Here is a 17,435-nt window from a genome sequence, read left to right on the forward strand (position 1 = left end):
ATAGTTTGATGTGTGTGTGCAGAGAGTGGGATGCCCAGAACAGCAGTCTAGCTGATTTAGGATTTTTGACTGGTATCTGGAAAGCAGACTGAAGGAAGAAGCTATGGTCGTGAGATAGAACTTGGAGCCTCATGCAGGCTTAGTGAGCAGTGGACATCTGTTGTAGCTGCACTGAGATGTGCTCCTGACTCGGAAAGTTCTATCTCACTGAATGGACAGTTGTTACTACCATTAAAAAAGATGTCTTTTAAAGAAAAGGTTTATTTTTATTTATGAATTTTTCTGTGTATTCAGGGTGCCCACAGAGGCTCTAAGAGGGTGTTGGAACCCTTGGAGCTGGGGTTACAGGTGGTTGTGAGCGCCGAGGATGCTCTTGACAGCTGAGCATCTCTCCAGCCCCACACTCATCTTTTAATATCTTTCAGGAGTATTGGACAGATTTCCTGAGGGTCTTTCCTTGTCTAAGTGGTGGATAGGTCCACATGAGTTAGCCCTTAAAGGGAAGAGGAAATATTATTGCTTTGTGATCTTATAATATTACTTGGGTGGCATATTACAATTCAGCTCCCATTCCTTTCACCAAAAGTGAACAGAACAGAGCTGATTAAAGCACATGAAACAAAATAGGCATGCTTTAACAGGAAGAAGTGGTCTTCTTTTAATAAGCTTCCACATGCCCCATACCTCCATTGCAGTTGTTAGTGTTGTGTGTGCATGAGCCAAACCAACATGAGGGCATGGGTCAGGGTTTTTTTTCCCCCCTCTCCTGTTTTTTGTGGGTTTTAGGGATAGAACCACGGTTATGTGGCTTTCTGGGTAAGCTCAGTCTGGGTCCCTGGTGTTTCTGACCTTAATGTAGGGCAGTGTGGTGCCTTCTGCTTTCACATGATATTTTAAATTCCAAGGAGTACAACTGTGATATTTTCTCCTTCTTACAGTTAGTTATTTGCTAGGTAAACAAGGAAGATGATTATAGATTATAAGTATTGTGGATGAAATAAGTCAGATGATGAGAAATTATAAGTTGCTATTCTTGGTGATTTAATTAGTGTGATCAAAGTCTTAACCTTGAAGAAATTATATTCTGCAGTAAAAACTAGTGATGGGAATCAGCCTGGGCGGAGGGCCACACTGGTGGGAAACATAAATGAGCATGGTGTGTTAGAGGAGCAGAAAAGAAAGATCTGTAGTTGAAGAGGAATGGGTGAGGGGCAGACTGGAGGTGAGGTAAGAGGTAGGTGGATAGGCTTTGAAGGCAGTGGCCAGGAACTGGGCTGGGTACAGTGAAAGCTTGTAGAGGGATCTAAAGCAGAGCAGGGGATATGTGTACCTACTGAGAGGGAAAGGAGAGGGCTCTCAGGTTAAGGCTGAATGGATGATAGGGAGCACATGTGTGTGTTCTGTATGTGTGTGTCTGAGTGGAGTGTATTGTGGATGTGAGATGGGGGAGGGGAGAAAAAGGAGGGAGGGAAGGAGAGAATATGAATATTCTGACTATTGTTTTTTTAATATTTATTTGTTATTTTATGTATGTGAGTACATTGTTGCTGCCTTCAGGTACACCAGAAGAGAGCATCGAATCCCATTGCAAATGGTTGTGAGCCATCATGTGGTTAACTGGGAATTGAACTCAGGACCTTTGGAAGAACAGTCAGTGCACTTAACTGCTGACCCATCTTTTTAGCTTCATTTTGGCTAGTTTTATTTCAACTCGACACAAGCTAGTTCTGAGGAAGGAGGAAGGGATCCTCAGTTGAAAAAAAAATGTCTCCATAATTTCGGGCTGTAGGCAAACCTGTGGAGCATTTTTTTAATTAGTGATTTATGGGGGAAGGTCCAGCCCATTGTGGGTGATGCTATCCCTGGGGTGGTGGTCCTGGGCTCAATAAGAAAGTAGGCTCAGCAAGCCATGGTGAGCAAGCCAGTGGGCAGCATTCCTTCATGGTCTCCGCATCAGCTCCTGCTTCCCAGTTTCTGGCTTGTGTGAGTTCCTGTCCTGATTTCCTTCAATGATGAACAGTGATATGGAAGTGTCAGCTGAGTAATCCCTTTCATTTCCAAGTTGCTTGATCACAGTGTTTGATCACAGCAGTAGTAACTCTGACTAGGACAGAGTATGATGATGCTTTTGAGCAGGCTATGGGCGTGCAGCACAGCATAGTGACAGTGGCAAGCCTAGTTCAGGATCATAGGATTGGTGGGTAGGTTTGAGATACAGACCAGAGAAAGCCAAGACTGATGTGGGTATGTCCTGTTAGTCACTGGATGCTCTTTGTGGTTGATGAAGCCAAGGAGTGGAAGCTGCTCAATGAAAGAAGCTGCACTCTTGAAAAGGGTGACTGACTTCAGGCTGAGTGTTTTTACCAGTCTCAATCATGGTAAAAGCAGAAAGAAATCTCATTTAAATTCACTGTGAGCAGTATTCCAGTAGGATTGTTACTTTACCCCCTGCTGATCCTTTTCCCACCCCACTCCCTCATTGATAGACTTTTTCACACCTCTAAGTCTCCATTCTTGAGAAACTTACTGTATTTTTTACTCCTTTCCAGGACATCTTTGAAGATGCCTTGGAGACCATCTCTAGGTAAGTAATAACATAATACAAAAAAGTGAGGCTAGGCAGTGGTTGTCCATGCCTTTAATCCCAGCACTCAGGAGGCAGTGGCAGGTGGACCTTTTGTAAATTCAAGGTCAGACTAGTGTACAAATTGAGTTTGAGGATGTACAGGGCTACGTAGAGAATGCCTCTCTTGAAAAACAAATAAACAAACGAAGAAACAAAAAACCAAAGCAAAAAAAAAATGTATTTCAGGGAGAAATTGATGGTTCTTGTGAATAAAATATCAATATTTCATTCTCAGCTTTTTAAGAGTAGTGGCTACTGTCTGGGAAAATGCTCCCAGTCTATAACAAAAAGTTAGGATGATGTAATTACACTTAGGATCTATCAAACATTCTCAACCATATTTTATTCTTGCATTGTAGGGTAATGTACCTAGACACCTTGCCATTGTTAAGAATTTAAGCTGTTACTGGTTTAAAAATCTTTTTTTTTTTTTTTTTTTTTTTTTTTTTAAAGCTAGGAGGTGGTGGCACAGGATATTAATCCTAGCACTTGGAATGCAGAGGCAGGTGAATCTCTGAGTTTGAGACCAGCCTGGTCTACAGATTGAGTTCAAGGATGGCCAGGGTTACACAAAGAAACTCTTGTCTTGAAAAGCCAAACACACACACACACACACACACACACACACACACACACAAACCTACAGTTTTAAAAAAGAGGACATTGAATCCTCTGGAACTGGAGTTATGGATATTCTGATTGGCAATGTAGGTGTTGTGAATTGAACCTGGGTCTTTTACAAGAGCAATAAGCGCTATTAACCACTGCACTAAAAAATGGTTTAAGTGATGCATGTTTTCATATATATAACTCTGTCACATATTTGAATTGTTTATGTTTGAATTATTTGGAAATAATTAAGAACTCAGATATAGGGTTGTTGGCTTAAAAGGGCATGCTTATTGCTGTTTACATATTGAGCTTCATAGCAGAATAATGCAGAATAAACAGAGTAAAACAGCTCACAGCCTGGCTTAAGCAACAGAAACTTACAGTCTTGGTGTTTCAAACCTTGAGAGTTTGTGACAAAGGTGCCAGTGTAACTGGGTTCTAGAGAGGCCATTCTGTCTCCTACTTATATGGGTTTTTATTGCTTTGTCTTTATGTGGCAGAGCACTGTTTTGGGGAGTCACAAATCTCATTGTGAGTGCCTCACTCCTGAACTTGAACCATCTCCTATATGTCACGCACCCCACGTCCCGCCGGCAGGAAAAGGCGTGCAACAACAGGATTCTTCTGCGAACAACCTTTATTGTACAACACTCTGAGCAGGGGATCTCCACGTGGGAGAGAAATTCACTGCTTTTATATGCCCAGGTGACTCGTGTCACTACCTGATTGGTGCACCCTCCAGTAGCTCATTAATATGCCCCGAGAGCAGGCTGTGACATATGTGGCGTATGTGGCGCATGCGCTCTAAGTCTCTTGGCTGGGCAACAGCTCTGTTTGCTGAGTCCTCGGCGGGAAGCCGGCGCCATGTTTGGGTGCGGCACAAACGGCTCTCTACACCTATAGTCTGCATCTTAACTCTTACCATTCTGAAGATGAAAGGCCTTTACTGGGAGAGGACACATACTTCAATCCCTAGCACTTTCAAAAGTGTTTCTTCTGTTTATGTGGGTACCAGTCCTATGTGACTGATGTAGGTAGGCTTCAGTATTACCACCACAGAGTGTGAACTGAAGGTTAATCACATTAAATTGTCCTAGTTAGGGTTACTACTACTGTCACGAAACACCATGAGCAATGCAACTTGTAGAGGAAAGGGTTTATGTAGAGTGTAATTATTAAAAAATATAATATTTTAACATTAAATTTTAATATTAAAAATATTAAAAATTAATCCACACTATGGCTGGGTAGGCAATGGCCCAGTGGTCTTGCCCGCTCCGTGGTCTCTGCAGCTAGCCAGCTGCTGGGCCTCCCCGATCTTTCCAGGTTAACTACCCTCTGGCTAGCTGGCAGAAAGCTGGCTGCTGCTTGTATAGATCCTCATAGCCCAGTAAATGAAAACTCCAGGGGCTTATAATTTACCAGCTAGATTTATAACAGTAAATCTTCAACCCCTAAAATGCCCACACAAAGAACTTAAAACTTAACTGATATAGATACAAGCTGTACACCTAGACTGGACAAATGTGCCTGTCCTACATCACTCAATTGTCTATCTGTGAAATCCCCAGTTACTTATGGCTCCTAGGACTACATGGTTTTGACTCATCATCCTCTCCTACAGGTTCCATAATGTCTCCTTGTCTACATCTCCCATATATGTCTGTCTGACTGTCTGTCTGTCTGTCTGTCTGTCTGTCTGTCTCTGTCCCCTCTCTAAAACTTTCAACTTTGCCTTCTTTTTCCGCTGCCCAATTATAGCCTCACCTGCATAAAGACAACCATCTATGTTTATTTCAGCTAAGGTTCATCACTGAGGGAAGTCAGGACAGGGACTCAAACATAGCAGGAATCTTGAGGCAGGAACTAACCCAGGCTATGGAGGGGTACTTGCTTACTGGTTTGCTCCCCATAGATTGCTCTCCCTGCTTTCTAATAGAACCCAGGACTACCTGCACAGGGATGGCACCACCCACAGTTTACTGGGCCCTCTCCCATCAATCACTTAAGAAAATGCCTTGACGGCTTGTCTACAGCCCAGTACTATGAAAGCATTTTTTCAGTTGAGGTTTTCTCCTTTTAGATGACTCTAGCTTCTGCCAGGTGGACCTAAAATTTGCCATCACCCACTCCTTAAATGATACCTGTTTAGTGCTTAAGTATAAGACATTTATATACTGTCTTTGAATCTGTTTACTTTTGTTGTCATTACTGTTTAGAGACAGAGCCTTGTCTGGCCCTGGCTGGCATATAACTCTTGATCTTTCTGTCCTAGGCTCTTGAGTGCTAGGATTACAGGCATTACCACCAGCTTGGGGCATCTCTTATGTCCATCTCAATCTTAAATCATCCATCTTAATCTTCCATTTACTATAGTGCACTTAATACTTTTATGTTAGAACTGTAAATGTTTATTTTGTCCATAGGTTTTAATATTTATTTTTGTTATTGTTGTTGATTGCCTATGAGACTAAAAACAAACAAAGCAAATGAACAGAAAAACCCACTTTAATCATTGTGAGGATTAGGAAAGGCCTTTTCATTTAGGAATGGCTTCAGATTTGAGGATTTTCTATGAAAGGAGCAAAGAGAGCTCCCGTACACCCTGCACTGGCTTCCCTTGCTAGCTATTTATTAATCAGCACATTATGTTTCCCACACTGAGTAACATGGACAATGCTAGAATTCAGATTAGGAGTGTTCCTATGATGGTTTGTATATGCTTGGTCTAGGGAGTGCCACTAGAAAGTGTGGCCTAGTTGGAGTAGGTGCGTCACTGTGGGTGTGGGCTTAAGACCCTCACCAAAGCTGCTTAGAAGTCAGTCTTCCACTAGCAGCTTTCAGATGAAGATGTAAAAGTCTCAGCTCTGCCTGCAGCATGCCTGCCTGGATGCTGCCATGTTCTTGCCTTGACTATAATGGACTGAACCTCTGAACCTGTAAGCCAGCCCCAACTAAATGTTGTCCTAATAAGAGTTGCCCTGGACGGGGCTGGAAAGACGGCTCAGTGGTTAAGAGCACTGATTGTTCTTCCAGAGGTCCTGAGTTCCAATCCCACATGGTAGCTCAAAACCATCTGCAAAGGGATCAGATGTCTCTTCTGGTGTGTCTAATGACAGCTACAATGTACTTACATAAATAAAATAAATAGATCTTAAAAAAAAAAAAAATTGTCTTGGTCATGGTGTCTGTTCGTAGCAGTAAACCCTACCCAGCTTATGGTGTGGGCTTTGTCCTTAGCCCTGTGCTCTTGCCAAGTATTAGGAAATTTTAAGAGCTGGGACACAGTAAGCTTTAAGTCATTGGCAGTGTGCTGACAAAGGAAATTAGGGGACTCCAGCCTCCCCCTTCCTGTTTTGCCTCCTAGCTCCTACAAGGTGAATTGCCTTTTTTTGCACTGCACCTCTGCTCAGATGTCACAGACCTCAAGGCAATGAGGCAGAACAGCTGCAGCTGTGAAGTAAGCCAGGTCACATATATGGGCAAATAGTTATATTTCTTATGAGGAAATGCTGTGTATCTAGGGAGAAAGGAAGCTGACCAGATATAGAAAGCTGATTCTGAGAACAGGCCATGACAACTGGAAGGTTTACAAAGCCCCTCCCTAAAGTCTATAAACAGAAAACAATTGCTGAAGGAAGAGGAGACAGAGCTACCTATAGGTTGGTCAGGATTCTCTAGATACAGCCACTCCGGAATTTCTACCCACACTAGATAGATCTGTTAGGGGTCTTCTCTTGGAGTCTAGCTGTTGGACTCTTCTGTAAATGACTCCTAGGACGACTAGACATCTGTTCATGTCACCTCAGGAAAAGTCATGAACAGGAAGATAATACATTGCATGGAGAGCAATAGTATCAAAGAAGAAAACACAGAATTGTTAAGTCCTGTCCATATGACAGGAAGGAGAGTGTTCTAAGTTATAAATATTGTTACACAATATTGGCAGTGATTATTTGTGTGAAATGGGATCGTATCTGATTTTAATCTTCTTTTTCTAGTTATTATTTATAATTTGGAAATACCAACTTATTTTACTTGATAGTAACTTTTTTTCTTCACTGAGACAGTGTCTTATATAGCTTAGGTTGTCCTAGAACTCACCATGTAGCTGAAGCTGGCCTTAAAATCATGATTCTCCTGCCTCCACCTCTCCATTACAGGCATGTGACACCATATCCAGATACTATTTTTATAATCAGAAAAAATAATGGGTCCCATAAGAAGAAAGTTTCAGTTCTGTTGTGAGCTAAGCCCTTGTTAGATGAAGCCAAGTTACAGAGGCCTTACTTCCCAGAGCCTTAGCTCTTCAAACCAAGATAGCCTAGGCCAACTTCAGAATCTTGCTTATTTAGGTTCTCTGGAGTAGAGTTCTTTAAGGATCATGTTTTTGGTTTTGGATTAGCCAAATCCACTATGGGGGCTGGGCTTGGTAATGCATACCCATATAAGCCTAGCATTTGGGAAGAGGAGGCAGAAGGATTCTGAGTTCAGGCTGGCCTGGGGTACAGAGTAAGACTCCATGTCAACAATCAAAACACAAAAATAAAGCAACAACAACCAAAAAAGCCACAACTCTAAACCCAAAAACACATTTGAAATAATATTTATTAGATGCCAATTTTAAACTGACCTTTCTAGCAACCTTGATATGACTGCAGTGCAATAGGAGTTTGTCACTGAAATATCTAGACTGAAAATTCTAGAGAAACTCATTTTTCCTTATTATGTGCCCCTCAATTATCTTTTAAGAAAGTACATGGGTATGTAAGTCATGTATGGGAATAACAACCGGTTCTTACATTTTTCTTAAAATAAAGTAATTCATGCTACATCTTGATAGATGGAGAAATGCCTAGGTTAGGTGAGAAATCACTGAAGGTCCTTTGGTTTTTATAAGCCCAGTCCATCTGTATCTGCCTTGCCTGCTCTTTTAGGATTATTAAACAGTGACGGATTAGGACTAGGCTGTGACAGGGATTGGGAAAGAAAATCTCCCAGCATCCCTTCCTGCGGAAGCAGCCGCCACAGTAGTGAGTGTAGCTGCCACTGTCACAGACAGGTCTTAAATTCACCCCTGCAGTGCTCCGGGAGGGTGGCTGATGCCTCGGTAACTCCACTGCCAGATCTGGCCATTGAAAGTCTCTTTAGAGACCGGGGGACGAAGCAGTCGTTGAAGATTTCTGTTGGTTTTATATTAAGGAAGGACTCCTCTTTCAGTTGGTTTTTAAAAAAAGATCTGACAGGAGAGAGAGACATCTTCACAGTGGAACCGTGTTCTCTGAAGTTACTGCTGCCATTAGCTCGTGAGTATGCTGTATTTATTTAGCAGTTCCAGGGGGACATTATTGCAAGGTTCTCTTTTAAGTCGTGAGGATTTATTTAAGGAAAGCTTTGGGGAAAAAAATTAAAGGAGTTTGGTTTCATTAGAGACCTGCAGGTTTTGTTAGATGACATTGTCCTCCTTGCAGTTTCCTGTAAGGCTTTCCGGGTCTTCCCACGCCCCCTCCCCTTTTGAATCTTCCTGAGGGCGATCGAGTCTGTAATTGCAGAAAGCTGCACGTCTGTGTCTGTGTGCCTGCCTGCGCTGCAGATGCTGTGGTCTTCCCAGGTGCCGTGCCTGGCTGACCCGCTGCCATGGCTGGCTAACTATTGCTGCAAGATGTGCCCTGGGGCTCCCTGAGACTCCCACAGCAGAACAATGGCAGCGGAGGAGGTTCACTTGTGTTTGCTGTGTTTGTCTTAGGTCCTCTGCTGCCTTCTTCCTAGCATTTTGCTATGGTAATTAAGATTTTAAAGATGAATAAAGCGATGTTCATTCAGAAATAGCTGGAACCCTTTATCCTAAACCTTCACCTCTTCCTGGGTGGTATTGGCTTTAGCTAGTCTCTTCAGCAGCTCAGAATGGATGTGAACCCCCTGAAAGTGAGCTCTATCTGCTTCATGACCTTTTTAAGTTCACACCAGAATCACCGCTGACTTGTGTGTCTGTGTGATGCAGATCCTGAATTCAGGATCTGTCCTGAGTCATTGTGTCCCACTTTCCCTGCTGGAATTCACCAAAGAGTGCAACTCTTTCTTTGCTGAATTGGTGAGTGCACCCTGAGCATTCTGTTAGCAGAGGTTGATTTTAGATTCCTCTTGTGACCCCACATGTTCTTGATTGGGCTTTGTGAACTGATTCATATCAGTTGGCTATTGATATCTTCCCTGTATCCTAAAACCACATTAAACTGGTTTTTAGAAGTGGTATATTCAGAGGTTGGTTGGTAGTCAAAATACTTTAATACCAACTGGTAGCAGTCATCTTTTTACATGTAATATGCCTGACTTAGGTTGATATAATATAGAAGCTTTTCAAGTGCCAGTATTTGGTTGATTTCCTCTGAGTAAAAATAAATACAGAATTTTTTTAAAAAAAGAAATAAAATTTTCTGCCACCTAGAGATCAAACATCTGCTATTTTTATTTTAAAACATTTTGTCATACCTAAATGCTGCAACTTGAATTTAATTAGGAAGAGTTGCTAAATTTAGGATACCCTGCCTTTAAACTAAAGAACATTCATTCATCCATCCATCCATTCAAAAATGTTTACATTTGTTGCAAAGCTTTTTTTTTCAAGCTCTGAGGAGATGATGCTGAAGAAAACACTGTATTTGGACTCCTAGAACAGATATTTAAGCAGATAGAGGAGGCAGTTAAAAACTAATTACTAAGTTATTTCATTAGAGCTGTGGTGAGCTTTTCAACTATATAAACTACAGGCTACTTTTATGAGTAGCCTTATATGGGACACATAAATGCTTAAAACTTCTGCTGCCCCAGATCTCTGGTGGCTGACTCCTTGAGTTCTTAGCTGGAGAGGGATGTTAGAAATATTTTCATTAGTTCTATGAGCACACAATAGACATGGTAAATATGGAGTTTAGATCACTAAGAACTGGTTTCTGCTTTGGTTGATCCACTGGGGAAAGGGAGGAAGATTGGTTATTATGTAGATTCTGTGCTATCATTTTCTTGTCTTAAGGGAGACATAGAACTAGACCCTTCTTCAAATGTCTTCTGGGCCAGCTTCTACCACTCTCTGTCATCTTACAGCAACTGTTTTGTCACAAATGAGGAAAATAAGTCTGGTCAAACCCATTGCCCAGGGCCATTCAGGATGCTGATTATAATGACAGTCAAGCCCATTGCCCAGGGTCATTCAGAGTGCTGATTATAATGGCACAGTTTGTAAGCTGGTCAACCTGTGTTCCTTGGGGTGATTGCCTGGAAGTTGATTGGGGGAGACTCCCTGAATTTCTTCCTCTGGTATAAATTTCAGTGTGTTGCTGGATATCATGCATCACAAAAAGTAAGAAGTGATTATTTTCTTTGGCCCCAAGCCCAGATCTTCCATCATTTGCACTTGCTGTTCTCTTGCTGGCTTCCATCCTCAGCTCCTTTTAGAGAGGTAAAGTCTGTGTATGGACAGAATGAGCTTCAGTGGTGGGTCAGGGAAAGACATGCAAGAGGTTCCTCTGAGAAAAGAAGCAGCTTTGAGAAGAAGCTAACATTTCTTTCACTTGTTCAGATTGCTGTCAAGTCTAGATAGCTGTCAACCTTAGTGGTGTTCCCAGTGTCTCACAGTAGTATGCTAGCTCCTGCATGCAGTGATGAGGCAGAGTGACTTCAACAGACACATTCTAGCATGTCTTACTTGACCTGCCACAGTTTCTAGATGGCCACACAACTTCTTTGTGGGAATTGTGACAAAGAATTGTGAACCCATGGGATCTGTAAACACCACACTTCCCAAGCCCTTTGGGTATGTTCACCCTACAGCTGGACAGTTTTCCTTCCTTCCTTCCTTCCTTCCTTCTTTTCTTTCTTTCTTTCTTATTTAAATAAATCTTTTACTATACCAAAAAACAAAACAAAACAAAACAAAAAACTTGCTTTCAAATCCGATCAAGCCAGAAATGGAAGCTCATCCAGGACCTCTCATAGTAGGCAAGCACTCCCAACACCACAGTGCTCCTAATTTAGTAAGATACAGGATTTATATCCCAGAATGTTACATAGCTGTGACTGTTTTTCCAAGATGAATGTTTTTGGTTACTGCCATTTCCCCAAGCTCTATAATGAACACACTGATTTCTGGCTGGTTTTCTCTGGAACCACTAACCTTGTAACTGGCATGCTGAGGCCAAGGTGGCATTAACTCAGAGATCCACCTGCCTCTGCCATGCTGTGACTAAAGGTGAACCATCACTATGCTTGGCACCATCCGATACCTGACTCACTTCACAGCTGAGTTTTGAAGGGCCCCATGAAGTTAAGGTTACAGGAAAGCTCAGGGGAAACATCTGTTAAGAATGTGGACTCCTGTGGGTTTTAAGGAAAGGGCAGACAGGGAAATTCTTAAGCCAAATTTAGTGGGCATTTCCTGGGTACATGTGGTTTAGGAAACAAGTCTATTGCTTCATTAATTTTTTTGTCCTTCACATTTTCTGTGTATAGCACTGGGTATCCTGGAACTCTGTAGAGCAGGCTTGCCTGGCCTTGAACTCGGGAGATCTGCCTGCCTCTCAGGTTCTGTGACTAAAGGTATGTACTACCAGGCCCAGCCAAACACTATTTCTTAGTAGAAAACAAGTGACTAAATGTCAGCCCCCTCCTGTAGCACAGAATGAGACTAGCTTAATAGACCAATGTGCATAAAAAAGCTGGCTGTGCTCACAAAAGACTTCCAGGTGCCAAGAGGGTGTGTATGGATACATGGCTTTTTTTTTTCTCATTATAGATAATTGTGAGCCACCATGTGGTTGCTGGGATTTGAACTCAGGACCTCTGGAAGAGCACTCAGTGCTCTCAACCACTGAGTCATCTCTCTAGCCCCATGTATGTTTTTTCTATCATAGGGATCCCCCATCCTAAATCCTGAGCTACAGAAAAGCACTGTCACTGCAGGTCAGGGTACAAATGCAGTTACACTGACCCAAGCCAGGACAGCAAGGCTGAGAGGTCAAAAATCAGACAGAGCAGTTGCAACATGGCCTCACACCAGAAGACTAAGCATGGCCTTTGTTACCTTTCTAACTGCCTTTTCTGTCTGAGGAACAAGCTCCCAGCTTATATACCTATAATCCAAAAAGAAGGCAGAACTGCTGTGGAGTTTAGGGCCAGCCATGACTATATAGGGAGACCCTGCCTTAGACAAACCAAACCAAACACAAGGCCACCAACCCTGACAAAATAAAAAATAAAACCAAGACCCTCTTTGTTCAGATTCAAGCCCTTGGTCTTCCCCACTGCTTTAAGAGTCTTGGAAGGGTGGGAGGGATATTTGGGCTAGTTGCCCACCCAACATTAAACACCAAGATAGAAGGCAGTGCAATTCTTTCCTCCACAGCATGTGTTGATTTCAGTGACAGGCAGCCAACGTGAGCAATCATCCGTTTCCATGGAGCTGGGCTGTGTTAAATGTCTATGATGCTTGCACACTCTACTGTGGTTCTCCTGGCCCCTTCCTTCAGTTTTTGAAGGCAGAAAATAATCTTCTCTGAAGATACTTGATAATTTTAAAAAACAAAAACACTTCAAATACATGTTTTTGATAAACTTGCTTCTGTTCTAGTTGAGCTGCCAGATGAGCTGATTGATTCAGTCACCCTGGTAACCAGGTGAGCCCATCTCCTTGAGGAAGCGTACTCTATTCTTGGTAGCATGACGGGCCACAGAGAGATGGAAAGGACACAAGAATGAAGAGATCTTTTGGAAATGCTTCCCAGGGAAGGCGATCTCATGGATGAGGTCTTCCAGGCAAATGACATCAAATCTCCCCAATTACTGTGTTGTCTGTCATTAATCTTTGCTTGTCTACATTTCAAGATGAGTTCCTGGACAGACTTCAGATTTGGAAATCCCCAGGTCACATAAGGCTCCACTGTGCACAGCATTTTTACACTCTGAGGGGTGACCTTGACAAAGATGCTACTGAATATTTTCTTCAGGCCAACTTTCATGATGGTGCTCTTTACCAATAAACTCACTCCTTCAACCCTTTCCATGCATATCCCTCTGATCGTACCCACATGTGTTTGCTGCCTCTGCACTGAAGACATGAACATGTTGGACAGGACAGGCCTGTGGATGTTGGAGACCTATCTTCAGGCTAAGACTCAGACATTAACCTAACTGCCATATGGCCTTGTGAGAGGTGGCAAATATTTGCTGCTTTAATGGAGACCTCATCCCTAGCATGGATCTGTGCAAATTTCACAAGTGGTTTCCTTTTCTTTTGATGTTTATTTAGTCACAGGTGTGGACAGTCCTTAGTGACCATTCAAGTGGCACAGATGGATTTCTTCAGTGATTGTTAGATTGGTGTACTATAGAATACATTATTTGAAATCATTACAGGTGACTGCACTTTAGAAGAAGAAGAAAGAACATGGGGCTAATTGAATTTCACCTGTGGTTGAGGCTGTAGTCATTATCTTTTTAAACAGAGAGTAAGGCAGAATTTGAGCCTCTCAGTTATCCATAAACCAGGACCTAACACAAAACATTTACCTGCTGTTCACCTCCTTGATAGCTTAGGGCTTCTCTTCTCTTCTCTTCTCTTCTCTTCTCTTCTCTTCTCTTCTCTTCTCTTCTCTTCTCTTCTCTTCTCTTTTCTCTCTCTCCTCTTTCTCTCTCTTACTCCCCCTGACCCTCTCTCTTTCTTTGCAGTAGCATCCAGTTATGAAAGCCATTCCATCTGATAGCTTTGTATTACAAGCTGACATAAATATAGCATATCAGCTAGGAGAACATGGAAGTTGGAGGAAGAGTAAACTCTGGTGCTTAATTTCTAAAGCATTTACAAACCTTTCCTTCCATGCTAACACAGCCACCAGCATCTCTGCACTAATACATTCTCGAGTTCACTTCATAAAATACCACAATTCAAAATAAAAAAAAAATGGCTTTTGGGTGGCCATGGTTCTCTCTCTCTCTCTCTCTCTCTCTCTCTCTCTCTCTCTCTCTCTCTCTCTCTCTCTCTCTCTCTCTCTCTCTCTCCTGGATTATGAGGTGAAGGAAAGGAAAATTTGTCTTTTCAATTGTTGTTTAAATTGTGAAGCTTCTTTTCCTTTCTTTTAACAGTGAAACAGTTTCTTCCCAGTTTTAGTCACACTGAAAATTTGCATTTGTTGTGCACCCAGCAAATATTTGCTTCTGTGCTGGGAAGGGCATTAGTAATTGGCCAAACACTGCTTTTAGCAGCCTCTGCCCCAGGATTGCTGGAAACATTAGGCAGAACTGCTGAGTGGCAGGAATGCCCTGGTTTGTGTAATGGGAAGCTCTTGGTTCTCCTCACCTTAAGTGGCCTAGTAGCATCACCACAATTTACAACCCCTTACGTTTATTTATGTGCTGTCTCTGTTTAAAAGGCAATTTTACAAATGGAGTGCATCTCATTAGACTGAGCTGGGAATTGTTCTTTCCTGTTCTTGCTGAGGCCTACCATCAAAACTGCTGGCACACCTAGGGTAGCAATCCAATTTTGTCTTGTTTCCCACTACACCGCCTCCTGTTTATGCAGTATTCTGGTGAGAAAGGATGAGTCAGAAATGAAGTAAATTTATTGCTGGGATCGAGTCCTCCAATAGAGGAGTTCCCCCCCCCCCATTTGCTTTTTCAGTTAAAAGAGATGAGCAGTGGGACCCAGGAAGATGAAGCAGGAGTTGCACATGCACATCTCTGGCAGGCCTGATGCTCTCTTGTAGTTTGTTTTGAATAACACAGGAAATTTAATCTGCTCTGCCTAAGGACAAAAGTTGGAAAGGTCTAGATTTCTGCTCTTGGGAGTTTGTAGCATCTTCTGGCAAGGAAAATAATACTCTTTGGGGAATAATGTCTTTTCAGGTCTGAATTGGTTTATATGTTATGTGGAAATGAACTTTTATTCTTCCCAAGTGGTTTTTACTTTGCTGTAAAGCCCTCGTTCCCACCAGGAACAGAAAACAAACAGACATGGAGCCACTATTGCTAAGTTGACTTCCTGATTGCTAGTATTCTCTTTTGGAAGGATGGTGGTTTGGGGAGTGGTGAGGAAGAGTCACTGCCAAGTGAACTGAACTCTGCAGCTGTATCTAGCTCCTTTCTCTCCTTCCAGGGAGAAGCTGGAAGTGGTTTGGAGGAGCCCCTGGGTAGGAACTGCCATCCTGCCTTCCCACTGGTGTCTAGTGTGGCTGTGGGGCTGTGAGGGATTGTGGAAGCCTGGAGGGGGTGGCTGTGGTAGTTGTTAGGTACCTGTGGGGCTTGTAAGTGGACCCGGCCTTGATCATGGGGTTTGGAGTTCTCTCTTGATATTGGTTGGCCCACAAGAACCCTGGATGCTGAAGCTATTCCCACTTTGTCACTAAACTAGCCTGAAAAAAGCCTTATTTTGTAGTAATTCTAGACATAGAGAGAATGTGCAGTAATCAAAAAGTTAATGAATATGCTTAATCTAGTTTATATATATATATATATATATATATAATTTCCTTTATAAGTTGGATGTAGTGGCACATATCTGTCATCATGCCAGTCTTTGGAAGATTGAGGCAGAAGGAAAATGCTTAAAGCTAGTCTGGGATATATGAGGCGCTGTTTCAAAAAAAAGTGGTGGTGGTGTTATATATTCTTTCTGAGTCAAATGAGAGTAGGATGCTCCAGAAGGGGGATGAGAATCTTCCCAGTGAACAAGGCTTTTTATATGCGTCTATTTCCTCAGCTTTCTGCTCGTGCTTCTTGCTCTGAAGTTAAAAACTATGTCTTTGGGACCAGCCTTGCATGCCTTCCCTCCTTGGCTATTGACTTTCAGTTGAGTTTCTCACAGTTGGTTTTAACACAGTGAGTGCGTCTAGGTTGGTGGGTAGACCAGGGTGGCAGGTGTGTTCAGGGGAGGGTGGTGTAACCCTTCAGTTGTCCATCCCCTGGTTCCTTTATCCAATTAGCATAATGCTAAATGAAGGTTTCTACTTGCAAAGCATAGGGATAGGTGCTGAGACACTGGCTTTCTTCAGATGTTTGCTGTCCCAGGAAGAGGATGTTACTTGGCACTCAGCTCACTTTGCTCATCCTACATGCTCCCTCATCAGTTAGCTTTCTGCCATGTTCATTAATTCACTTTACTAAGATGTTGCTAAAGCTGTATCTCTCCTAAAAATTAGTTTATTACTATCGTGTATGTGTGTGGGATGTGTGTGTAGGTGCACATGTGCCATAGTGTGTGTGCTGTGTGTGTGTGTGTGTGTGTGTGTGTGTGTGTGTGGTTAGAGAACAACTTTTGGGAATGGGTACTTACTCTCCACCTTTATGTGGGCTCCAGGGATCAAATTTAAGTTGTCAGGCTTGTGTGGCAAACATTCTGACCTGTTGAATCATCTCTATAGATGCTAAGTTGTAGATTCTTTATGCAGTATTTGCCATTTGGATTTTGCTTTGTTTGTGTATTTTCAGACAGCATCTTTCTATAGATCCTGGGCTAGCCTCAGATTCAAACAGTGCTGACCTTTACATACATCTTAGGATATAAAGTTTTCTGGTCTCCAAACATAGGAAAATAAGATTGATAGTGTACCATTATTTATTGTCCCTCCAGGGTTAGTTTCTTCAGTAAAGAGTATGTCTCTGGTTGAGCTAGACCACCCTGGAAAGGTTTGTGATCCCCACTGCTTGGGAGGCTGATGCTGGGAGAAGACTGAGAATTTAAGGCCTGTGTGGGTAATTTAGTAAAACCTGTCTTAGAATAAAAGTGAAAAGAAGTCTGGGCCATAGCTCAGTGGGAGAGTGCTCAGTGCAGTCCAATCTCCAGCAGTAAAGCTGGAGTAAAGCACAGTTCATTTTCAGTAAAGGCAGACAACAATAAAAACAACAGGTTGAAGGTACATTCATAAATTTGGAAACAGTTCAGATGTCTAAAAATGAACTATTTTAGTTTAATTCTTAAAATAGTAATGAAGCATGTTATAGTGGAAGAGATAAAAAGGCTAAATCAGCAAAAGACCACAAAGGTTTAAGAATTTGCCACATTAGTGGGAAATCAAAAGATTTCTGAGTGGCCTAAAATGAAGTGGGAAAAACATTAGGCAGAGATCCATTGTGGCCTCCTCACCTGGGAGGGGCTATATGCAATAACATGCTCTTCTTGCCTAATTTTAACTCCAGTTTGAGCTGTTTC

At 42.3% G+C, this 17,435-nt stretch overlaps 1 protein-coding gene across 1 annotated transcript in view; it reads left to right on the top strand.

Moving 5' to 3' along the window:
• Positions 1–17,435, top strand: part of TTC39B (tetratricopeptide repeat domain 39B) — an 87,469-nt gene that overhangs the window by 24,679 nt on the left and 45,355 nt on the right. Inside the window, exon 2 of the mRNA XM_080940097.1 lies at positions 2,550–2,584. Coding sequence (XP_080796223.1) covers positions 2,550–2,584 — 35 coding nt within the window. The remainder of the gene's footprint in view (positions 1–2,549; positions 2,585–17,435) is intronic.

The sequence above is a fragment of the Micromys minutus genome (genome assembly GCF_963924665.1).
Source record: "Micromys minutus genome assembly, chromosome: 28".
NCBI classification, from domain to species: domain Eukaryota; kingdom Metazoa; phylum Chordata; class Mammalia; order Rodentia; family Muridae; genus Micromys; species Micromys minutus.